Here is a 26,270-nt window from a genome sequence, read left to right on the forward strand (position 1 = left end):
AGGAAATTGAATGAGTAAATACAACTTACAATTGTGTTCTGCGCCTTTACTTTTCAGTAAAGCACAAATGACAATTTAGTCTTTCCTGCGTTCTGTGCTTAATTATGATGCCAAGTTGTTTGATTTGTTAGAGGAGGTGGCAATTTTCTTTTTTAACGATTTTAATTGTGACCCGTTTGTTTTACCAGGGATATAACTACTAGCTATAGAGATTAAAACTCCTAGGTATAAAAATTGTAGAACCTTGTATTTTTTGCAACAAGAAAGATCACAGATTTGTGTTTACTATTTTTTTTCCTCCCCAGAAGTGATTATATAGAACCAATGATCCTACAAGATAAGGAGAGGGCTCATTCAAACGGAAACTAACAGTTTTTGTGACCTTTATAAGCGACCAAAAAGATAGGAGGGCAACTAGCCCCCCCACCCCCACACACGCCCCTTTTCACCCAAAGACATCCGATCAAAATTTTGAGATATCCATTTGATTCAGCATAGTTGAAAGGTCCAACAACTATGCCCCTGGGGATGATCCCCGTAGCCCCAGAGGAAAGGGCACTAAGTTATGCAATTCGCCCATTGTTTACATATAGTATTTGTTATTGGAAAATATGCAGACATTTTTTGGTGAAATTTTTTACGGGCAGGATTTTCCAAGGAGAGAACTTTCCGTGGGGAGGAAAGTCTCCGGGGGAATTTTCAAGGCAAAATTTTACACAGAGGGAATTTTTCAGAATTCGCATTCGGAATTCTTTTATTTGTCTTATTTTCTCTTATATATAGGCCTATATATATATATATATATATATATATATATATATATATATATATATATATATATATATATATATATATATATATATATATATATATATATATATATATATATATATATATATATATATATATGTATATATGTATAAAAAATAAAAATGTGTTTTTAACTTTACTAGACATCCGGTACCTGATTTGTAAGATGTGCATTTACTTGGAACTCACTATGAGTGATCAAAATTATTAATAAATCCCATTACTTGAACGATCTGGAATTAGCCAGACTTTTTTATTTGTTTGCATACAATAATAGATAATTAACCTAGCAATCCATAAAACATATTTTGATCTTTCTTTCAGGAATCGAAGATCGACCTCTCCCGGTGGTATCGAGGGCCAAGGCAGCCACCTGAGAATGAGGGTAGACAAGCCTTTTTCCAAACTCCACAGTAAGTATACTGACGAATATTTATGTGTAACATCATTCTGATGTGTAAAAACTATGCCAAAATTGGATATTTTATGTTTTGATTTTTTTTTTAAATTACAGATACCTTTAACACTAATCTACACAATAGTGTAGACTTGGTAAGGAGTAAAGTGTCTCTTATGTTTTATTAGTTTATTTCTTGACCTCATCAAACAGAATGAACTATCGTAGAAATATGGTAGAGGTTGTTATTTGACAGAACATTACTAGATTTAACAATAAACTTTAAGAAAATACATATATTAGGGGGGGAGGGGAGGTGCAGAGGGCTTAATGTGTTTTCTAAAAAAATTACAAAAATTTGGATTCAGTTTGCAACACTGACCATTCTTAGCGAAATATGCATACATAACATCAAACACACACACACAGTAATCACTAAGCAAGACATCGCTTTTCTATCAAGTAACAGGCTCAACATACTCGACAACTGCTGCTGTTCAACGTTAACCACTTTTAAAACCCTCTGCCTCTCCCCAGAAAAACTTCCTATCTACGTCCTGAGTTTAAATATTTGGCTACTAATCAGCAACATTATTTTTGGAAACTCATAGGGATGGGTAGAAATCAAGGTTGATTTAATGTACTAATATATTCTAATTTTCAGTGAATTTTCTCCAATCGATTGGCTAAAGCTGTAATTCAAATATAAAAAGGATTGTGTATCTTGAGTTTCACAAACTAATATTCCGAGTAGGTAAAACACCATGTTTTGGCGGACACCATATTTTGAACATCCCTCGTTCCTCTTTCAGGGGGCGAAAAGAATATAACTGGAAAAATACTTCAGGGACTAGCTTAAAGGTTCCATAGCGTGAAGACTTCACCCCCCGGATACTTACCGCCGAAAAACGCAACCGGATATTTCCGTAAAAAAATTGACTATGCCGTAAAGAGAACTTTCAGTGGGGAGAGAAATTTCCGGGGGTGGGATTTCCAGGGAAAATTTTACACAGGGGAAGGTTTCTGCCAGAGTTTCTGTAATAAGTTATTTTAATTGTCTCAATTTCTCATTGGTAACTCAATGTTCCATGTGGAAATGTTCCGGGGGAATTGTCCTGGGGAAATTTTCAGCTCGGTTGGAAGTCTGGTGGGTTTTTCCGTTGGAGGGACTTTCCGCGGAAGAAACCTTTCACTGGGGGGGGGGGTCTCGGAAAAATTTCTACGGGGGGGGGATTTCCGGCATGATTTGAAAAGCGATCAGAATAAATTAAATAAAACAATTTTTTTTCAACTGAAAGCAATGAGTTAAAACTTAAAACGAACAGAAATTATTATGTATATGAGGTGGATCCCTCCTCAATACCCTGCTCTTTACGCTAAAGTTTGACTTTTGTCCCAATTCTTTGAGAACGACTCCTGAAACATAAGGGTCGTTTAATTGAAATAAGAAGCTTTTTAAAGTACTTAAAAAACTTTCGCGTGGAGAGCAAGGGATTGAGGAGGGGTAGCCCTCCTCATATAAAGAATATATATGAGAATATATAGAATAATATTATTTCTGTTTGTTTCAAGTTTTAGTGTTGCTCCTTAATTTCAACTGAAAAAAAAACTCATTTTTTTATTTAATTATTTTAAGACTCGTCTAGGAGCAATTGAATGGAAAAACTGATGTGTAAAATTGTAGGGGGGGGGGGAGAGGACGGGAAATGAATTGTAATGAATGGTAGGTCATTTTTTGTGACAGATTTAGATGATATTGCTATTAAAATAACTTCATAAAGGAAAAAAAAACACAAATTCACACGCATCCGTGATCTTTCTCTAGGAAAAAATTGCAAACCCCACATTTTTGTTAGTCAGTGATCCAAGGCTCGCTATCGTTAAAAAAAGGGAGGGGGTGGCTCAAATCAGCCGCATTTGGTTTGAAGGTGGATTCTAGGGTAATCGGGAGCGCTGATAACGAATATCGGGGTGCACAAGTTCGTACCCGTGCAGAACATGGTCATTTTAGCCTATAAAGTCATATTTGGCCTATAACGACGTCATACCGCTCTTGATTTTTTTTTTACACGGTAAAATAAACTGAAAATTTATAAACTTGACATATCCTGAATCCTAAGAACGAGTACTTTCACGGTATTTTTAGTTTTTCCCCACAACCTTTATTTTTTTAGTTAACCCCTATTCAATTTTGAAAACTAGGATTTTATGGTAATTTTTCTTAGTTTTTCGGTTTTTCTGAAATTTTCGCCTACATAAGTAAACTTAGCCTATTTATTCTTTGTTTGAATTCTGCTTGTCATTACGAGTCAAACTATGTGCCTCTTTTCCAAAACATCGCAATTCTTGAGCAACTATTTATTTTTTCTAAATAACGTCATAGCTTTCAGAAATTAGCCTACAATGAGCAAGTTTTTTTTTAATTTTTGATAGCTGTTAAGAAAAAATGAAAACGAATCAAACTGCACATCATTCGAGCCGTCAGAATGTTCTTTACATATTGTTAATAAGAACCAAGTCGAGATTTGAATCTGTAAGAATATAAAACCGTTTGAACAAGAAAATCCCTCCCTTACCAAAAAAAGAAAATTTTCTGGATAGTGGCGTTCTACTCGAAATATTTTCAACACAACCTTTAATTTTTATCCGACCAAACGATAGATCGCTCTTGTCTGAATCAAATAATTTATTTGCATTCTATACAACTAATATTTTTAACCAGGAAAAAAAAAACAACAAAAAAACAACAGATGCCTCGTTCTACGATCGCATGCGCGAATTCGGTTTCCACAGCAATAAAAAAAGCCGAGCATCTTACATATCGGGTTTTAGTTGCACAAAGTACTTGGCCATAAAAGACTAATTTCTCCTTTATAGGCTAAAATCGTCAAGTTCTACATAAGTTCGAGCATGTGCACCCCGATAGTCGTTTTAAGCACCTTAGATTACCCCAGAATTCGTACTCAAACCAACTGCAGCTGATGTGAACCACCCCCTCCCTTTTTTTGAACGATAGCGACCCTTGGATTTCTGACTATTGCATACAGTACTGAACATTACGACATAAAAGGAAAGGATTTAGGATATTTATCTGATCTAGCTAAAGGTAAGGATTCCGGCAACAACGATTTTAGGGGGTGTCAGTTGTCTTGCGTGAGGAACACCTATGTTGGTACAACTAGTTCTGAAGCATGTAAACAGATAGGAGATCCGTTAGACAGCATTGCTCCGCTTTTCTCGAAGCACAACTATGTTTATGCTGAAAGAGCTGCGGACTAGGGATCACCCTTAAACGCCACAAAAGAGATGATTCCGATTTTCTTCGCCCCCGCAAACAATAAAAACGCTGCAGTTGCGCTTCTAACTAAAAGAAATGCTATGCCTGCCTGAAAAAGCACCAGAAGTTCACAGAGAGTTTGTAAGGGGTAATTTTGCAACCATGCCGTTTTGCCGCATTGCATGCGATCTAGTTTAGAGCTGACCATGAATCTGGACATCATAGGTCATCGAAGAGTTTCTGGTATCGTTGGGGCGACAACGAATGAAAATGCCAGGGATCGATATCCGGCGACTCTCCCCTTTCTCTCAGCAGTCACCAAAAAGTTGAAAGCAAACCTGAATATGGATGACGAGGCAATGAAGCATCATGAAGATACCACTGCGTATAAAGTACTGAACACTAGGACATAAAAGGAAAGGATTTGGAATATTTATCTGATCTAGCTAAAGGTAAGGATCTCGGCAACAACGATTTTAGGGGGTGTCAGTTGTCTTGCGTGAGGCACACCTATGTTGGTACAACTAGTTCTGAAGAATGTAAACATATAGGAAATGCGTTGGACAGCATTGCTCCGCTTTTCTCGAAGCACAACGAGTCCATATCTACTATAAGGAATCATAGCCTCTGGACCAACTATTTAGATCTTATCCGTACCGGAAACGACTATGTTTATGCTGAAAGAGCTGCGGACTATGGATCACACTTAAACGCCACAAAAGAGATGAGTCCGATTTTCTTCGCCCCTCAAACAATAAAAACGCCAAAAATGCGCTTCTACCTAAAAGAAATGCTATGCCTGCCTGAAAAAGCACCAGAAGTTCACAGAGAGTTTGTAAGGGGCAATTTTGCAACCATGCCGTTTTGCCGCAATGCATGCGATCTGGCTTAGGAGTCGACCGTGAATCTGGACATCAAAGGTCATCGAAGAGTTTCTGGTATCGTTGATGCGACAACGAATGAAAATGCCAGGGATCGATATCTGGCTACTCTCCCCTTTCTCACAGCAGCCACCAGAACGCTGAAAGCAAACCTGAATATGGATGAAGATACCACTGCGTATAAAGTACTGAACACTACGACATAAAAGGAAAGGGTTTGGAATATTTATCTGATCTAGCTAAAGGTAAGGATCTCGGCAACAACGATTTTAGGGGGGTGTCAGTTGTCTAGCGTGAGGCACGCCTATGTTGGTACAACTAGTTCTGAAGCATGTAAACAGATAGGAAATGCGTTGGACAGCATTGCTCCGCTTTTCTCGAAGCACAACGAGTCCAGATCTACTATAAGAAATAACAGCCTCTGGACCAACTATTTAGATATTATCCGTACCGGAAACGACTATCTTTATGCTAAAAGAGCTGCGGACTAGGGATCACACTTAAACGCCACAAAAGAGATGAGTCCGATTTTCTTCGCCCCGGCAAACAATAAAAACGCCAAAGTTGCGCTTCTAACTAAAAGAAATGCTATGCCTGCCTGAAAAAGCACCAGAAGTTCACAGAGAGTTTGTAAGGGGTAATTTTGCAACCATGCCGTTTTGCAGCATTGCATGCGATCTGGCTTTAGAGTCGACCGTGAATCTGGACATCAAAGGTCATCGAAGAGTTTCTGGTATCGTTGGTGCGACAACGAATGAAAATGCCCGTGCTCGACATCTGGCTACTCTCCCCTTTCTCACAGCAGCCACCAGAACGCTGAAAGCAAACCTGAATATGGATGACGAGGCAATGAAGCATCATGAAGATACCACTGCGTATAAAGTACTGAACACTAGGACATAAAAGGAAAGGATTTGGAATATTTATCTGATCTAGCTAAAGGTGTGGATCTCGGCAACAACGATTTTAGGGGGGTGTCAGTTGTCTTGCGTGAGGCACACCTATGTTGGTACAACTAGTTCTGAAGCATGTAAACAGATAGGAAATGCGTTGGACAGCATTGCTCCGCTTTTCTCGAAGCACAACGAGTCCAGATCTACTATAAGGAATCATAGCCTCTGGACCAACTATTTAGATATTATCCGTACCGGAAACGACTATGTTTATGCTGAAAGAGCTGCGGACTATGGATCACACTTAAACGCCACAAAAGAGATGAGTCCGATTTTCTTCGCCCCGGCAAACAATAAAAACGCCAAAGTTGCGCTTCTACCTAAAAGAAATGCTATGCCTGCCTGAAAAAGCACCAGAAGTTCACAGAGAGTTTGTAAGGGGCAATTTTGCAACCATGCCGTTTTGCCGCATTGAATGCAATCTGGCTTTAGAGTCGACCGTGAATCTGGACATCAAAGGTCATCGAAGAATTTCTGGTATCGTTGATGCGACAACGAATGAAAATGCCAGGGATCGATATCTGGCTACTCTCCCCTTTCTCACAGCAGCCACCAGAACGCTGAAAGCAAACCTGAATATGGATGACGAGGCAATGAAGCATCATGAAGATACCACTGCGTATAAAGTACTGAACACTACGACATAAAAGGAAAGGATTTGGAATATTTATCTGATCTAGCTAAAGGTAAGGATCTCGGCAACAACGATTTTAGGGGGGTGTCAGTTGTCTTGCGTGAGGCACACCTATGTTGGTACAACTAGTTCTGAAGAATGTAAACAGATAGGAAATACGTTGGACAGCATTGCTCCGCTTTTCTCGAAGCACAACGAGTCCAGATCTACTATACGGAATCATAGCCTCTGGACCAACTATTTAGATATTATCCGTACCGGAAACGACTATGTTTATGCTGAAAGAGCTGCGGACTATGGATCACACTTAAACGCCACAAAAGAGATGAGTCCGATTTTCTTCGCCCCGGCAAACAATAAAAACGCCAAAGTTGCGCTTCTAACTAAAAGAAATGCTATGCCTGCCTGAAAAAGCACCAGAAGTTCACAGAGAGTTTGTAAGGGGTAATTTTGCAACCATGCCGTTTTGCCGCATTGCATGCGATCTGGCTTTAGAGTCGACCGTGAATCTGGACATTAAAGGTCATCGAGGAGTTTCTGGTGTCTTTGGTGCGACAACGAATGAAAATGCCAGGGATCGATATCTCGCTACTCTCCCCTTTCTCACAGCAGTCACCAGAACGCTGAAAGCAAACCTGAATATGGATGAAGATACCACTGCGTATAAAGTACTGAACACTACGACATAAAAGGAAAGGGTTTGGAATATTTATCTGATCTAGCTAAAGGTAAGGATCTCGGCAACAACGATTTTAGGGGGGTGTCAGTTGTCTTGCGTGAGGCACACCTATGTTGGTACAACTAGTTCTGAAGCATGTAAACAGATAGGAAATGCGTTGGACAGCATTGCTCCGCTTTTCTCGAAGCACAACGAGTCCAGATCTACTATAAGGAATAACAGCCTCTGGACCAACTATTTAGATATTATCCGTACCGGAAACGACTATCTTTATGCTGAAAGAGCTGCGGACTAGGGATCACACTTAAACGCCACAAAAGAGATGAGTCCGATTTTCTTCGCCCCGGCAAACAATAAAAACGCCAAAGTTGCGCTTCTACCTAAAAGAAATGCTATGCCTGCCTGAAAAAGCACCAGAACTTCACAGAGAGTTTGTAAGGGACAATTTTGCAACCATGCCTTTTTGCAGCCTTGCATGCGATCTGGCTTTAGAGTCGACCGTGAATCTGGACATTAAAGGTCATCGAGGAGCTACTGGTGTTTTTGGTGCAACAACGACTGAAAATGTCCTGGATTTACAGCTCGCTACTCTCTCCTTTTTTAAAACAGTCACCAGAATGCTGAAAGCAAACCTGAATATGGATGACGAGGCAATGAAGAATCATGAGAATACCTTTGCGTTTAAAGTACTGAACACTAGGACATAAAAGGAAAGGATTTGGAATATTTATCTGATCTAGCTAAAGGTAAGGATCTCGGCAACAACGATTTTAGGGGGGTGTCAGTTGTCTTGCGTGAGGCACACCTATGTTGGTACAACTAGTTCTGAAGCATGTAAACAGATAGGAAATGCGTTGGACAGCATTGTTCCGCTTTTCCCGAAGCACAACGAGTCCAGATCTACTATAAGGAATAACAGCCTCTGGACCAACTATTTATATATTATCCATACCGGAAACGACTATCTTTATGCTGAAAGAGTTGCGGACTGGGGATCACACTTAAAAACCACAAAAGAGATGATTCCGATTTTCTTCGCACCCGCAAAAAATAAAAACGCCGCAGCTGCGCTTAAGTACCTAGAAGAAATGCTACGCCTGCCTGAAAAAGCACCAGAAGTTCACAGAGAGTTGTAAGTGGCAACTTTGTTGTTAGGAAAACAACCAAGCCGTTTTGCAGCCTTGCATGTGATCTGGCTTTAGAGTCAACCGTGAATCTGGACATCAAAGGTCATCGAGGAGTTTCTGGTATCGCTGGTGCGGCAACGAACGAAAATGCCAGGGATCGATATCTGGCTACTCTCCCCTTTCTCGCAGCAGTCACCAGAACGCTGAAAACAAACCTGAAATGGATGACGAAGCAATGAAGCATCATGAAGATACCACTGCGTTTACGAATCTGACAATAAAACGGAGAAATTGGGTTATGGACTTGATAGAGTTGCTCGGAAACCCATTCAAGACGACGAGAACAGAGCTGCGCAGCTTTATGGCAGGAGATAGAGCTCCAGAAGCCGTAGCAAATAGTCTGCTGAACTTCAGAGACATAGGCTTCGAAGCCTTTAGCTCATATCCCGAACAGACATCCACGAAAGTAAAATTGGCATAGTGCAAGCTTTCGCCTCTGTTGCCAAAAAAGAAAAAAGAAACAGCCACAAAAAAAAAATTTTGGGGAAACTGAGCTGCTTAAACGAGCTCTGCATCTTGCAGATTCAACACAAACTTCGTCCCTCTTTGAGCTGCTGAAGTACGAACTACAGCCATATAATCACTTACAGTATTATCACCAAGTCTTAGGGAGCCTCAGCTACGTACTGGTACAAAGGGAACAGCCTTGAACTACATTCTGCAACAGTCTGGCTTGCAGTCATGGCCAAAAATGATTCCACATACGCTTTATGAAGACTCTCCTCGATCTGATTATATAGTTGATGTCATGAGTGTCATAAGGTGTTATCGACCAGAACAAAATGAGACGCTAGCAGATTTTGGAATAAGAGTTTACAGTGGGATTCTTAGGAACATACCCAAAGCTTGTCAGTCTATCCATTTGATTGGTGACAGTTATGACGGTCTTAGTGACAATAGAACCGTGATGACTACTCGTTCAACCTCAAAAAAGTATCTGGCTGTCGAGAAAGAAGAGGAGATCTTAGAGGAAATATTTCCAGCCCTTTCACTTCCTCCAGCAAAGTTGCAACAGTCTGGGACGGGATTTTCAGTAGTCGTTCAGCCAAAGGCCAACTCTTGAAAGTTCTTTTCGAGGTCTGAGAGTACATAATTTCGACCCGTCTGATGGTTCACCTCGCTTTAGGTTTCGAAAGTCGACATAGAGCTGTTACCGTTTCGCCCCATGAAAGATCCGTTGATGACGATCTTTCGTCTGGCCATGAGGAAGCAGACACTCGGGTGTTATACCACACAGCAGTTGCCGCAATACGAAAGACCACATTTGTGATAATACAAGCCAACGCATAATACAGCTGCACACTACTTCCAGTATCTTGCTAGTCTCGGGCTCAAGCAGCTCTGGGTTAAGTTTCCGTCCTACTGCATACCTATTCATACGGCAGCACAAAAACTAGGAGTAACATTTTGCAACGCCTTGCCGCTTGTCCACAGCTTGAGTGGATGTAACATCGAAAGCTTTCGGTATGGACTTGGAAAGGTCCGCTTTTTTAGAGCTGCGGAGTCTTCGGAAACTTTGTTGGGGTCTTTAGGTGATGAAGTTTGAGCACTTGCAGAGAAGCCATCTCCTGTGCAAAGTGATGACTAAGTAAAAGTTTGTAAGCAGCTTGTAGTTACAGTGTATGGCAGAAGTGTGACTAACTTCAATAGTCTGAATGATGCTTGAGCCCATTTGTACCCAAGATTGGAGGATTTGCAGCGTTTACCACCAAAAGATATCTCGTTTCTGCTTCATTTGAAAAGGTACATGTTCCAGTCACTGATTTGGATCCAAAGCCACAAGCCCCGTATTGATTTGCCTCAGGCTACCGATATTGGCTGGAGAGTTGAAGATCATGAACTGAAGCCAGACCTAGTTTCTGTGATGCCGCATGGGCTAGCATTGCTTTCTTTTTGTAACTGTGATAAGACGAGGTGCAGCTCGCGCTGCATATGCTTCAAAATAGGTTTCTGTGACAGCGCATGCAAGTGTGGAGCTGTTCCCAAAAAATGCCTACTCTCCGATGTGAATCAGAATTAGTCCCAAGACAAAAATGAAGAAGAGAAAGGGCTTTGAGCCACCGTTCCATGTTCAGTTTTAAATATTTGATTTTTTATTTCTCTTGATATTAAACTGCTAATGCAGTCGTTAAACCTTACTTTCAGCTGATCATAAAGATACCATTTACTACTCAGTGGCCGTTGACTCGATCCAACCAATTGGATCATTGGCCCCTGCTATGCTGGGGATTGTATATGAGCCTACGTAAGCCAGATTGTATCTACTACTATAGTTTTAGTAGTTTTTTTCCTGGTTAAAAATATTAGTTGTATACAATGTAAATACATGATTTGATTCAGAAAAGAGCGATCTACCGTTTGGTGAGATAAACATTATAGGTTGTGTTGAAGAGTATTTCGAATAAAACCCCACAATTCAGAAAATTTTCTTTTTTTTGGGGGGGGGGTAATTTTCTTGTTCAAACGCTTATATATTCTTACAGATTCAAGTCTCGATTTTGTTTTCATTAACAACGTGTAAAGAACATTCTGACGGTTCGAATGATGTACAGTTTGATTCGTTTTCATTTTTTTGGAATAGTTAACAAAAAATTAAAAAAACCTGGTAATTGTAGGCTAATTTCTGAAAGCTATGACGTTATTTAGAAAAACAAAATAGTTGCTCAAGAATTAAGATTTTTTGGAAAAGAGGCACATGGTTTGACTTGTAAAACGAGTAGAATTCAAATAAAGCATAAAAAAATATACTTATGCAGGCAAAAATTTAAGAAAAACAGAAAAAACTAATAAAAAGTATATTAAAAAACCTTGTTTTCAAAATTAAATAGGGGTTAACTAAAAAAATAAAGGTTGTGATGAAAAACTAAAGACACCAGGTGAACGTACTCGTTCTTAGGATTCAGGATATGTCAAGTTTACTAAGTTTTCAGTTTATTTTACCGTGTAAAAAAATCAAAAGCAGTATGACGTCATTATAGGCAAAATTTGACTTTATAGGCCAAAATGACCATTTTTACACGCGTGCGAACTCGTGCACCCCGATATTCGTTATCAGCACCCCTGATTACCCAGGAATCTACCCTTAGACCAACTGTGTCGAATGTGAGCCACCCCTTGAAAGATAACCGTCCGTGGATCACTGACTATGTAGAAAATAACAGTATGGTTCTATAATTTGCTCAATCTAATGGTACTATTTTCGTTGTCACTTCCCTTTTTGGGAGTGTTTCCCCAGTTGTTCCAAAATCGGGCAAATTTTTTCGGACTTTCGTGTTTGATGTGTAACATTAAACTTAACGAACTTTATATATTTGGAATAACCATAAAAAGTTATTTTGATATATAAGCTTTTATCCAAATTCTATTTTTTAAGAGTTTTGGTTACTATTAGCCCAAGTCGCTCCTTCCTTACAATTCGTTGCCCCCAACTATTTGATTCTACATCATATATTTTACATTTAGGCTAATTTGGAATATATACAGAATTTCGTTAATCCTTTCTTTTCTTCATTCTTTTCTACTTGTCTTATTTCCCTTTGGCTAATCAATTTTATAAGTCGGGCGAATTTTCCAGGGATGAACTGTCGGGGGAAATTTCCCGCGCAGGGGAGGGGTCTCACTGGGGGGGGGGGGGAGGTTTCCACGAGGGAGTTTTTCGGGGTGTTGGTAGAATTTCCCGGGTGGAATTTCTCCAGACCCCATAGTCTACATAGAAAAGTTACAACTACTTCAAACCAGGACCATTCAGAAACTATTCAGGAAATGGTCACTGATACTCATTCTCCCTAATAGTGGATTAATTTCGTCAAAACACTGGGGAGGGGGCAAATTTGGAGCCGATTTTTTAAAGTCAGGTGAAAATGACAGAGAAAATGAAAAATAAGCCATATAGTACCATAAAGACAAAGGTATACTAAAGAAAACTGATCTGTTTCTGTGGATGCTTGATTTATGTAGGCCTATCTTAGTTTTGATAAGATTGGAGCAGACAGGGGTCTGGGGGAGAACTGCCCCCCTGCTCCATAGCAAATTACGCCCCTGCTCCATAAATGTACGTAGTACAAAAGAAGTAGATAAAGAAATAAATAACAGTCAAGGTTGAAGAAAATAGTCCGATTACAAAGTGCATTTAAGCATAAATTTCAGCTTAAGCTTCTCAGTAACACAGACCTGAGAGCACCGTATGACTTTAAGTATTTCTTTGAAATGAATTAAAAAAAACTCCGCAAAAGAATTTTTTTTTTAAATAAAGGCCATATTAAACATAAGATCAGCAGATAAAAATACCTGTTAAAATTCAGACTAGAAACGACAAGAAATTACTATCAAGGAATAAATGAAACCCAAAACGAACAAAAATTAAATAAACAATTATTGCAAAAAAAAAAACATGCAACAAGTACCAATATAGATAAATACATTACAAAGAAATAACTATTAAAAAATAAATGAAACCCAAAACGAACAGAAATTAAATAAACAATCATATCAAACAAACATACAATAGGTTTGTTTATAAACATTCAATATTTGTTTATTCATCATATAGATGAATAAACAAATCTTAAAAAGAGTGAAACTTAAACTGGAAATCAAGCTTGAAACGAACAAAAATCACTACAAACAAGAGTTTGGGTTTTGCCTACCTCTCTCACTATAGGTCTAAAACCTACTGCGAAAAAAGCGTGGAAGGGTGGGTGGGAGGTTGCATACCGTCTGATTACTCCTGACTTTTTAAAATAGAGCTAGAACTTTCAATTTAAATCTAATGAGGCTTTTCCGAAGCTATACGATTACCCCTTCAATACAAACCTTATATATGAACAATGGACAGCTTGCATAACTTACAGCCCTTGCCCTCTGGTCAGTAAGACGTTTTGTACCCCCGAGAAATAATTATTCTAATTACTTAACTTCTTGACAATTTCAGACATAATGGCCATCTAAAAATTTGGATTGGATGCGATTGGGGGAAAAACGGCGTGGAAGGGGGGGGGGGCTTGATGCCCTCCAATTATGTTTGACTCTTAAAGAGGGCACTAAAAGTTATTATTTCAAATTGAATGAGCCCCTTCTGAAGTTTATAACATCATCCCTTGCATATGAAAAGCATCTGGAGAAAAAAAAATTGGAGCCTTATGGCCTTGGGTTGTTGGGGGGAGGCTAGTTGCCATCAGACCACTTTTGACTCTTAAAAAGGTAACTAGAACTTTCGATTTCTATTCATTTGAGTCCCCTCCAAAGTTTGCACGACCACCTTTTCCGTAAAAATGTTATATCCCCCCCGGGCATAAGTTACAACCCTTCTCTCGGATTTCAGGGGGGGGGTGTGGACCCCAAATTTTCGTCATCTGATCGTTGGAATATCATAGGCAGCGCAATAGCGCTGCCTAAGTAAAGAACGATGTTGGCACAAAGTATTGTTTTTTTTTCCTTTAGACCAGGGCACTTCGTATCGAAGGAGTTGTCGTAGAAATGTCGACAAGGGCTCATTCGATTGGAAATTGGTGTGGCTAGTTCCCTTTTTAATAGTCGAAAGTGATTGGAAGGTAACTAACACCCCTTCCACACCCGCCATTTCCCCAAACATGTCCAATCAAAATTTCGAAGTAGCCATTTTGTTCAACGTAGTTGAAAAATCTAGAAATTATGTCTTTGAGGAGGACACTCCCCCCACAGTCGTCAAGGCAAGGGTTGTAACTTATGCTCTGGAAGCATGTAAGATTTTTATTGAAAGCGTTGCCGTAGTAACTTCAAGAAGGGCTCATTCGATTGGAAATTCAAAGGGCTAGTGCCGTTTTTAATAGTCGAAAGTGATTGGAGGACAACTAACCCCTCTTTCACGCCCTTCATTTTCCAAAAAACGTCAAATCAAAGTTTTGAGGTAGCCATTTTGTTCAACGTAGTTGAAAGTTCTGGAAATAAGGTCATTGAGGATGACAAACCCCCCACAGCCCTCAGGGTGAGGGTTGTAAGTTATGCCCTGGCATATAAGGTTTTTACAGACAGTTTTGTCGTAAAAAGTTCAAAAAAAGCTCATTCAATTAAAAATTGAAATGTCTAGTGCCCTTTTTAATAGTTGAAAGTAATTGGACAGCAACTAAACCCCCTCTCACGCCCACCATTACCCCAAACACATGCAATCAAAATTTTGAGATATCCATTTTGTTCAACTTAGTTAAAAGTTCTGGATATTAGGTCTTTGAGGATAATAACCCCCTTATAGCCCTCAGGGTAACGGTTGTAAGTTATGCCCTGGGGGCATATACGGTTTTTATAGAAAGCGTTGTCGTAGAAACTTCAAAAAAGGGCTCATTCAATTGGAAATTGAAAGGGCTAGTGCCCTTTTTAACAGTCGCAAGTGATTGGAGGGCAACTAACCCCCATCTCACGCCCACCATTTCAAGAAACGCATGCAAGCAAAATTTTGAGCTATCCATTTTGTTCAATGCAGTTGAGACTTTCGGAAATTAAGGGCGGATTCAATTGGAGATTGAGAGAGCTAATGCTCTTTTTAATAGTTGAAAGTGATTGAAGGGCAACAAACCCCTCTCTCACGCCAAACACTTCCGCAAACACATCCAATCAAAATTTTGAGATAACTATTTTGTTCAACGTAGTTTAAAGTTTTGGAAATTAGATCTTTGCGGAGGACAACAGCCCCCCCCCCCCACAACCCTCAGGGCAAGAGTTGTAAGTCATGACCTGGGGGCATATAAGGTTTAAAAAACAAAAAAATGTTGTCGTAGAAACTTAAGAAAGGGCTCATTCGATTGGAAATTGAGAGGGCTAGTGCCTTTTTTAATAGTTGAAAGTGATTAGAGGACAACTAATCCCCTCTCACGCCCACCATTTTCCCGAACACATTCAATCCAAATTTTGAGATAGCCATTTTGTTCAACGTAGTTCAAAGGTCCAGTAATTTGGTCCCACAGTCCCCAAGGCAAAGGTTTTAAGTAATGCCCTGGGGCATATAAGGTTTTAATAGAAAGCGTTGTCGTAGATACTTCAAAAAGGGCTCATTTTGGTATTTGAGAGGGCTAGTGCCCTTATTAATAGTCAAAAGCGATTAGAGGGCGAATGCCCCCCCCACGCCCATCATTTCCCCAAAAACTTCCGATCGACATTTTTATATAGCCATTTTGCTGAACGTGGTTGAAGGGTCCGGAAACTATGTTTTTGAGTATGACAACCCCCCCCCCTCCTCCCACAGCCCCCAGGGATAATGCTGTAAGCTATGCCCTGGGGGGATATAAGGTTTTTATAGAATGCGTTGGCGTAGAAACTTCAAAACGGGCTCATTCGATTGGTAATTGAGATTGCTAGTGCCCTTATTAATAGTCAACAGCGATCGGAGGGCGAATGCCCCCCACGCGCATCATTTCCCCAAACACTTCCGATCAACGTTTTGATATAGACATTTTGTTGCAATTAATTAAAAAAACTTTTTCCACAAAATATGTTTTTAAAACAAAAGTAAAGAACTCCATTAAACCATAAATGAGCAAAAACAAAATCAAATAATCTACCAAGCGTGAAACTACCACAAATCAGCATCGATAAATAAATGAAACCCAAAAAGAAAATAAATTACAATAAATAATCGATTCAAACTCAAAATGAGCAGAAATTAACATGAGTAAGGCTCAAAACCCCTATGCCTTCCCAGGGCCAGAACATAATTTGCATTTAATTGAAAAAATGTAAATGTTTTTACTTTTATAACTTTAATAAATCAAATAATATTAACATTTTGATTACTAAATATCAGTATATGCATATTAAACTGACAATGCACATTCATTTGTATTTTTGAAAAAAATTCTTTTAATCGTTTTCACTTTTATAACTTTAAGAAATCAAAAATTAATTAATATTTTAAGGAATAAATATGAGTTAATGTATATTAAACTGACAATGCACATTTTTTTCAGTAAATTCGATTGAATTTTTTTCAGCAAAGTACAAATTATATTCTGGCTTTTAGAAAGCATGGGGTTTAGAACCCTACTCATATTAATTTCTGCTCGTTTTGAGTTTGACTATGTTATTTATTTTAATTTCTGTTTTTGGGAGGGTTTCATTTATTTATTGATACTGATTTGTAATAGTTGTATATTTGGTAGCTTATTTGATTCTATTTTTGTTCATTTTCGGTTTAATGGAGTTCTTTACTTTTTTTTGAAAAACTTATTTTGTGTAAAAAGATTTTTTTTTTTATTAATTTCAAACAAAATGCCTATCCAAAATTTTGATCGGATGCATTCGGGGAAAAGAGGGGGGTAGATTGGGGGGTATATGCCCACCGACCACTTTTGATGACTCCTAAAAAGGTAACTAGAAATTTGAATTTCCAATCAAACGAGCCACCTCAAATGTTTATACGACTACTCCTTACAATCAAACTTATCTGCCCCCAAGACATAGCTAACAACACTTCCCCCGGGCTCTGGGGGGACTGTCTTTACCCCTGAGTTTTTGTAATTTGATCTTTAAACTATTTGGAACAAAATGACTATCTCAAAATGTTGATTAGATACAATTGGGATAAAAAAGGGCCTTGACGGGGGGAGGGCTAGTTGCTCTCCAATCAGTTTTGAATCTTACAAAGGGCACTAAAAATTCTGATTTACAATCGAATGAGCCCCCTCCGAAGTCTATACCACCATCCCTTCCTTAAAAACCTTACATGCCCCCGGGGCGTAATTTACAACACTTGCCCCTAGGTTTTGGTGAGCTGCGTTAACCCTGGAGTCTCTGTTGCATGATCTTTGGCTTATTTTGAACAAAATAGTTATATTAATTCAGTCAAACGGAGTTGGGGAAAAGGGAGTTGGCGGGGGGAGGGGGTGGGGTGGTGGTTGCAATCGGATCACTTTCGACTCTTAAAAAAGGAATTAAAACTTACAATTTCTAATCGTTTGATTCCTCTCCGAGGTTTATACGACTACTTCTTCCATAACAACTTTATATGTCCCAAGGGCATAAGTTACAACCCTTCCTCCGGGATCTAGGGAGAGGAGGGTATGTTGCCCCCAAAATTTTAATTATCTGATCGTTTGACTATTTAAAACAAAGTGGCAATCTCAAAATTTTGATCAGAAGCATTTGCGGAAATGAGGGTGTGTGTGTGGAGGGGGGAGGGATACTGACTCCTAACAAAGTCACTAGAAGTTTTAATTTTCAATAAAATGAGCCACATCTGAAGTTTATACGACCTCCCCTTACATAAAGACCTTATATGCCCTCGGGGCATAACTTAAAACACCTGCACCGGGCTCTGGGGGTTTGCGTCGACTCCGGAATTTTTATTATCTGATTTTTGAACTGTTTTTAACAAAGTGGTTATCTATATTTTTTATCGGATGGGTTTGGGGAAAAAAGGGCGTTGGGGAGGGGTGCAAGTTGCCCTTCGGTCTCTTTTGACTCTTTAAAAGTGAACTAGAACTTTCAATTTCCAATCAAATGACTGTTTTACGAGCATCCCTTCTATTGATTGGATGCATTTGTGAAAAAGAGGGCGTGTGTGTGTGGGAGAGGGGGTTAGATATTGACTCATAAAAAGGTAACTAGAACTTTCAATTTCCAATAAAACGAGCCGCCTCTGAAGCTTATACGACCTCCCATTACATACAAACCTTGTATACCCTTAAGGCATATCGTAAAACACTTGCCCCCGGACCCTGGGGGCTGTGTCGACCCTGGAATTTTTATTATCTTGTCTTTGGACTATTTCTAAGACAATGAATATCTCAAAATTTTTATCGGATGGGTTTGGGGAAAAAAGGGCGAGAGGGGCTGGTTCAGACTCTTATAAAGTGAACTAGAACTTTGAATTTCCAAACAAATGAGCCTTCTCTGAAGTTTATACGAGCATCCCTTCATTAAGAACCATATATGCCCCCGGGGCATAAATTAAAACGCCTGCCCCCGAGCCCTGGGTTTTTTTTTTCGACCTCGGAGTTTTTGTTATCTGATGTTTGAACTTGTTTTAACAAAATATCTATCTCAAAATTTTTATCGGATGGGTTTGGGGAAAAAAGGGCATGAGGGGCTACTTGCCCTCTTGTCTATTTTGACTCTCAAAAAGTGAACTAGAACTTTCAATTTCCAATCAAATGAGCCCTTTCTGAAGTTTATATGAACATCCCTTCTATAAGAACCATATAAGCCCTAAGGGCATAACTTACGCCTGCCCCTGCGCCCAGGGGGGTTGTGTCGACCCCGGAGTTTTTGTTATACGATGTTTGAACTATTTTTAACAAAATGGCAATCTCAATTTTTTTCTCGGATGTATTTGGGGGAAAAGGGCGTTGGGCGGCTAGTTGCCCTCTGATATTTTTTTACTCTTAAAAAGTGAAATAGAACTATCAGTTTCCAATCAAATGAACCCTCTCTAAAGTTTGTAAGAGCATCTCTTCTATAAGAACCATATATACCCCCAGGGCATAACTTACAACGCCTGCCCCTGGACACTGAGGGTTTTGTCGACCCCAGAGTTTTTATTATCTAACATTTGAAGTATTTTTAACAAAATAGCTATCTCAAAATTTTTGCCAGATGGGTTTGGGGAAAAAAAACTTCTCAGAGGGGGGGTCTAGTAGCCCTCTGATCTCTTTTGACTCTTAAAAAGTAAACTAGAACGTTCAATTTCCAATCAAATGAGCTCTCTCTGAAGTTTATACGAGCATCCTTCTATAAGAACCATATATGTCCCCAGGGTATAACTTACAACGCCTGCCTTGGGCCCTGAGGGGTTTTGTCGACCCTGTTTTTTTGTTATATGATCTTTTGACTATTTTTAATAAAATGGCTATCTCAAAGTTTTTATCGGATGTATTTCGGGGAAAAAAGGCGCAGGAGGGCTAGTAGCCCTCCTATCACTTTTGATTCTTAAAAAGGGCACTAGAACTTCCAATTTCCAATTGAATGAGCCCCCTCTAAAGTTAATACGACGAACCCTTCCATATGAAGTGCCTCTGGGAAAAAAAATAAAGAAACATTTGAGCCGTATGGCCTTTAATATAGGCAGCGCTAAAGTGTTGCCTCTGATATTACTCTGAAGGTTTTTTTTTGTGGGAAGGGGGAACTTGGGCTTTCAATAGCGGTAAATCTAGTAATTATTTTACGGAACTTTGGAGCTCATATAGACTTTCAGCGATTTCCAGAAGAAAATTTACAAGTAGTTACGGAGCTCATGCTATATATTTACAGTGCGATGATTACCGAAGGTGTTCAAAACATATAGGATCCAGAACCCATCCGTCACCCAGAATTTAAACATTTTTACAGTTTACCCCACAATTTCTGAAATTTCTATACTTCACCAGTTTTTGTGGTTTTCAAAATTTAAAGCAACCCTCCCCCCCTCCCCTAAAAGGATTTAAACAATGATATTTATTTTAAAGGAGTTTGTAAAAAAAATATAACAGTCGTAAATGAACAACTTTTGCGCAAGTTTTAGCAATTATTAATGATTTTATAATTACTTTACAACAGCCTAGATTACACCAGCCACTTTTACAGAAGAAACAAGTTGGCAAGTTAAATTCATTCAATTTAAAAGATTATAAAAAGTGAAAATACATCAGATGGTCCAAACACGAGGGCAGCTTCAAATCTGTCAACCCTTTGCTGGGATACATAATAAATTAGTAATAAATATATGTAACTTACAAATTAACTTACGTTTCGAACTTCTATATTCGTATAATTGTATTACGTATACAGGGGGAGGGGGTTCACCCCCTCGTCAATACCTCGTTCTTTACACTAAAGTTTAAATTTTGTTCCAATTCTTTAGGAATGACCTTAAAATCCTAAAAGTCAATTAATTAGAATAAATAGATCTTTTGAGTTCACTAAGTATACTTTAAAACATAGAGCAAGGTATTGAAGAGGTGACAAACCCCCTCACCTATAAATAGTACTTTCTGTTCATTTTAAGTTTTAACGTTACTACTTGCTTTCATTTGAAAAAAACTTGTTTTGTGCCCTTTTATTGTTTTGGCTAAATGGCTTTCTCGAAATTTTGTTATGACGTAACTTACGAATTAACTTGAGTAACGAACTTCTATATTTGTATGTTTTTATTACGTATATTGGGGAATTTTCCTTTAGTTAATACATCACCCTTAACGCTAAAGTTTGAGTTTTTTTTGAATCATAAAACGCTGAATCACAAAGGCCGGTTAATAAGAATAGATAGCTCTTTTGAAAGTACTAAAAAAAACTTTAGCGTAAAGGGCGAGGTATTGACTAAGGGGCAAACCCCTTCATATACGTAATAATTTTTATTTGTTTTAAGTTTTAATGTTGCTCCTTACTTTCAGTTGAAAAAACTTGTTTTTTTATTTAATTTCTGATGATTTTTTAAATAATGCTGGAAAGTCCAGCACCCCCTGAGGGAAATTTTCTTCCCCATGAAAAATTCCTCCATGGGAGATCTTCCCACGTAACCCCCGACCCTCACCAGAAAAAATCTCCCTGAAAACGTCTGTATACTTCCCAATAACCAATACTATATGTAAACAATGGGCAAAGTTTACAACTTGCTGTCCTTCCCCCGGGGACTGTGGGGGATCAAGTCATCCTCAAAGACATATTTATTAGATTTTTCGACTATGCTGGACAAACTGGCAATCTCAAAATTTTGATCCGGTGACTTTGGGCAAAATGAGTGTGGAAAGGCGCCATGCTACCCTACAATTTTTTGGTAACTTATATAGGGCATTAGAACTTTTAATTTCCATTTGAATGTACCCACTCAAGACAATCTAGAACCGGTGCGCCTACAAGATCATCCCTGGGGAAAACATGCAAAAAAAAACAACAAATAAACACGTTTCCGTGATCTTTCTTCTGGCAAAAAATACGAAATTCCACATTTTTGCAGATACGATCTTGAAACCTCTACAGTAGGGTTAGCTGATACGCTGAATCTGAACGGTGTGATTTTCATTAAGATTCTATGACTTTTAGGGGGCGTTTATCTCTTTTTTGAAAATAAGGCAAATTTTCCATAACTCGTAACTTTTGATGGGTAAGACTAAATTTGATGGTATGACGATGATATAACAATAATGACATAACTTAAAATAGCATGGTACTTGTCGGTTATTCGAAACACATTAAAGAATTACGCTTAGATTATATATCAGAAAACCGGTTTCATAGCTACAAAAAAGAGTCACGGATGATACAATTGAACCTCGGCGCCGTTCCGGCGGATCGACCGAACGCTGCCGACGAGAAGCCCGGTCGACCGCCGCCGAAGTGTCGCTACGCCACCGGCGCGCCACCGCCGGCAGAGGCGGTGGCGTTCGGCTGACTTTGAATTAATTTTGCGGCAATTCTTTATTACGTCAACCGCAAAGTCGGAGCTTTTCTTTCTCGTGTGGTTTAGTATTTCGATTTTCCTGATTAGAAATCAAGCAGGGCTTGCACTATCCCCAATTTTCTGGTATTTTCCCGAAAATCTATACGTCATCCCGAAAAAAAATTAGGTTTCCCGAAACTTCAAAAATCACCCAATCACGGTGCCACCCATAGCGATTTGTCACCAGTGACTTTCCCTGCCAAATAATACTTTGCATACCATAATTCTTCACTACTCTCTTGTTTGTTAATTTTCGTCTCTTTTGTTACTTTGCATAAAAACCAGACAGATGCAATTGCAATATACACAGTTAAGATTTTCTTAATGTTTAATACACAATTGTTGAACGCCTGATAGATTAAAGAAAATTCAATCTTCTTTCTGAAAATTTTTTACCCCCCTAAAAAAAAAAACAACCTTCTATTGAGAGAAAATTAGCTATAGAATAAGGTATGTACAAGGTTGGGGAATCAAAGATTGAAACGGAGGTTACCCCAAAAAAAATATTCAAAAAAAATTGTAAATTATTGCCTATAGGGGGGGGGGATAGAGGGCTGTCATTTTAAAATGATAATACCTTTTTTTTTCTTTTTTTTATTGAAAGCAGGGATGCCAAAAAGATAATTGTTTTTTTCATTTGAAGTACAGACGGAAGATAATGATATCAAATTCCCTGGGAAATATTTTGACAGACCCAGGGCCCTCCATTGGGACTTGTTCAATGTCTTGGGTATTTTGCAATTTCTCATAGGCTATTGGCCTAATTTGGCCCTTGTGTGTGCTCCCTTTTAACTAGATTCTTTGGATCTTATTGAATGCCACGGCAGTAGGAATGACCTAATGACTCCCGTACGTACATAATTTATACAAGGATTATCGATCGAGTCTAATGGGGTCAAGGTCGATTTATTTGTTGTTGTTCGTCTAGGTGTAATGACTCCAGGACGAAGTTTGCACATGCGAATTAACGGGGGAGAGATGTATTGATCTAGGACAAGAGGGGGAAGCGGATTTCTGAGAAATTGATTGCATAATCGAGGGGAATTATTGATTCACGAAAGGGGAATTGATTTGTGCAATCGAGGGAAATTATTGATTCACGAAAGGGGAATTAATTTGTTGTTTCTAAGGGGAATTTTTGATCCACGAAAGGGGAATTTATTTGTTGTTTCTAAGGGGAATTATTGATCCATGAAAGGGGAATTAATTTGTTGTTTATAAGGGGAATTATTGATCCATGAAAGGGGAATTTATTTGTTGTTTCTTATTAGAATTATTGATCCACTAACGGAATTAGAAATGACATCACTTGTTTCCTAGGAATTATACGGGACTCTAAAGAGATAGAAATTCTATTTTTCAATATGGCTTCTCAGGTCTTTAGACTTATTGCTGAATTCCTGAATATTCTATCAAATCAATTTGATTTAGAAATGACATCAATGGTTTCCTAGGACTTACATGGGACTCTCGAGAAATCGAAATTCTACTTTTTAATATGGCTTCTCTGATCTTTAGTGACAGAGATAAATTGATATTTTATTTTTAAATATGGCTTCTCTGCTCTTTAGGTCAGAGAGATAAATTAATATTCTATCAAAGCCATAATAGTGTAGTTAGGAACACCTTCGATATGAAGACAGATTGAATATATTTTACGCAGGAAAGGGTTTCCTAGGAATTTCAAATGTGACAGCGCAGAGATGCCGAAACAGAGGAACACGCAGAAATTACTTTTAGGGGATGATTTGGGCGAAACCGTTTGAGACATTTTAGAAGATGATTTGGCCGAAATCATTTGAGACATTTTAGAGGATTATTTGGGGTGGATCTCTGTGGTCGTTATAATACACAAGTTCCATTTGAACAGTGTTGTGAGGTCCCCTACCCCGAACCCCAAGGGCCCCATCCCAAGGACCCCCAAAGGGGTCCCCCCCCCCCCTGGGGCCCCAAAGATCCCCAGGGCCCCTGAGCCCCTCCCTTCCTCCCTCCCTTTTTTGAATTTTTTTAAAGTTTTTTCGGACTGAATTTTTTAGACTTAGAAATTATCCAACATTTTTCCGGTGTTTTCTTTAACCTATTGGCAAAGAATTTTATTCTAGAGTATTAGCTTAGTTTTAGTTAGAGTTGAATTTTAGTTCTAATTTTTGTTAAGAGTTAAGAGTTTTACGTTAGTCTTAGCTTAGAGTATTTGTTAGATTTTTAGTTTAGTTTAGTTTTAGTTAAGAGTTGCGAGTTTTAGCCTAGAGTCTTAGCTTAGAGGCTTAGTTATAGGTGAAGTTTAGTTTAGTTATAGTTAAGAGTTTAGAGCTTTACTTTAGAGTCTTTGCTTAGAGTTTTAGATAGAGTTCTAGTTTTGTTTAGTTTTAGTTAAGAGTTTAGAGTTTTAGCATAGAGTCTTAGCTTAGAGTTTTTGTTGAAGTTCTAGTTTAGTTTAGTTTTAGTTAATAGTTTAGAGTTTTACCTTAGAGTCTTAGCTTAGAGTTTTACCTTAGAGTCTTAGCTTAGAGTTTTTTGTTAGAGTTCTAGTTTAGATTAGTTATAGTTAAGAGTTTGGAGTTTTACCTTAGAGTCTTAGCTTAGAGTTTTAGTTAGAGTTGAAGTTTACTTTAGTTTTAGTTAAAAGTTTTAGCTTAGAGTCGTACCTTAGAGCTTTATTTAGAGTTCTAGTTTAGTTTAAGTTAAGAGTTGAGAGTTTTTAGCTTAGAGTCATAGCTAAGAGTTTTTGTTGAAGTTCTAGTTTAGTTTAGTTTTAGTTAAGAATTTAGAATTTTAGTTTGGAGTCTTAGCTTAGAGTTTTAGTTAGAATTGTAGTTTAGTTAAGTTATAGTTAAGAGTTTAGAGTTTCACCTTAGAATCTAAGATTAGAGTCTTGTTAGAGTTCTATTTTAGTTTAGTTTTAGTTATGAGTTTAGAGTTTTACCTTAGAGTCTTAGCTTAGAGTTTTAGTCAGAGTTGAAGTTTAGTTTAGTTATAGTTAACCATTTATAGTTTCAGCTTAGAGTCAGAGCTTAGAGTGTTAATCAAAGTGGTAGTTTACTTTAGTTTTAGTTAAGAGTCTAGTGTTTTATCCTATAACCTTAGCTTGTAGGTTTATTTATTGAGGATGTTTATTTTAGTTATTTTTTAGAGTTTAGGTTGATGAGATCAGAGTCTTAGATTACAGTTTGCGATATAGTTCTAGTTTAGTTTAGTTTTAGTTAAGAGTTTAGAGTTTGTAGCTTAGAGTTTTTGTGAAGTTCTAGTTTAGTTTTAGTTAAGAGTTTTAGCTTAGAGGTTTAGTTAGAGTTGAAGTTTAGTTTAGTAATAGTTAAGAGTTCAGAGTTTTACCTTAGAGTCTTAGCTTAGAGTTTTAGTTAGAGTTGAAGTTGAGTTTAGTTATAGTTAAGAATTTAGAGTTTTAGCTTAGAGTCATAGCTTAGAGTTTTAGTTAAAGTTGTAGTTTTAGTTTAGTTTCAGTTAAGAGTTTAGAGTTTTGGCTTAGAGTCATAGCTTAGAGTTTTAGTTAGAGTTGAAGTTTAGTTTAGTTTTAGTTAAGAGTTTAGAGTTTTTAGCTCAGATTCATAGCTTAGAGTCTTAGCTTAGAGTTTTTGTTAGAGTTCTAGTTTAGTTTTGTTTTAGTTAAGAGTTTAGTGTTTGACCTTAGATTCTTAGCTTACAGTTTAAGTTAGAGTTGAAGTTTAGTTTTAATATATTATTTTAGTCTATAATTATAGGTTCTAATTCTAGTTAAAGTTGAAGTTTACTTTTGCTTTAGTTTATAGTTTTGAGTTTTAGCCTAGAGTCTTAGCTTAGAGTTTTTACTAAGAGTTAAGAGTTATAGAATAGAGTATTAGATGAGAGTTTTAGTTAGAGTTCTAGTTTATTTTAGTTTTAGTTAAAAGTTTAGAGTTTTAGATTAAAGTCTTAGCTTAGAGTTTTAGTTAGAGTTTAAGTTTAGTTATATTTAAAGGTTTAGAGTTTTAGCTTAGAGTCTTATCCTAGAGTTTTAGTTAGAGTTGAAGTTTAGTTTAGTTATAGTTAAGAGTTGAGAGTTTTAGCCTAGAGTCTTAGCTTAAGAGTTGAAGTTTAGTT

At 38.0% G+C, this 26,270-nt stretch overlaps 2 protein-coding genes across 2 annotated transcripts in view; one reads left to right on the plus strand and one right to left on the minus strand.

The window, feature by feature from the left end:
- The window catches only part of LOC148950660 (actin-histidine N-methyltransferase-like), a 243,758-nt gene that overhangs the window by 152,441 nt on the left and 65,047 nt on the right, over nt 1-26,270 (minus strand). The window lies entirely within an intron of this gene.
- Nucleotides 1-26,270, plus strand: part of LOC148950662 (uncharacterized) — an 82,613-nt gene that overhangs the window by 36,891 nt on the left and 19,452 nt on the right. The window contains exon 3 of the mRNA XM_089092543.1: nt 1,135-1,223. Coding sequence (XP_088948669.1) covers nt 1,135-1,223 — 89 coding nt within the window. The remainder of the gene's footprint in view (nt 1-1,134; nt 1,224-26,270) is intronic.

Source organism: Artemia sp. Qi Xiang Cuo, chromosome 7, assembly GCF_049724085.1.
Source record: "Artemia sp. Qi Xiang Cuo chromosome 7, ASM4972408v1, whole genome shotgun sequence".
Classification (NCBI taxonomy): Eukaryota; Metazoa; Arthropoda; class Branchiopoda; order Anostraca; family Artemiidae; genus Artemia; species Artemia sp. Qi Xiang Cuo.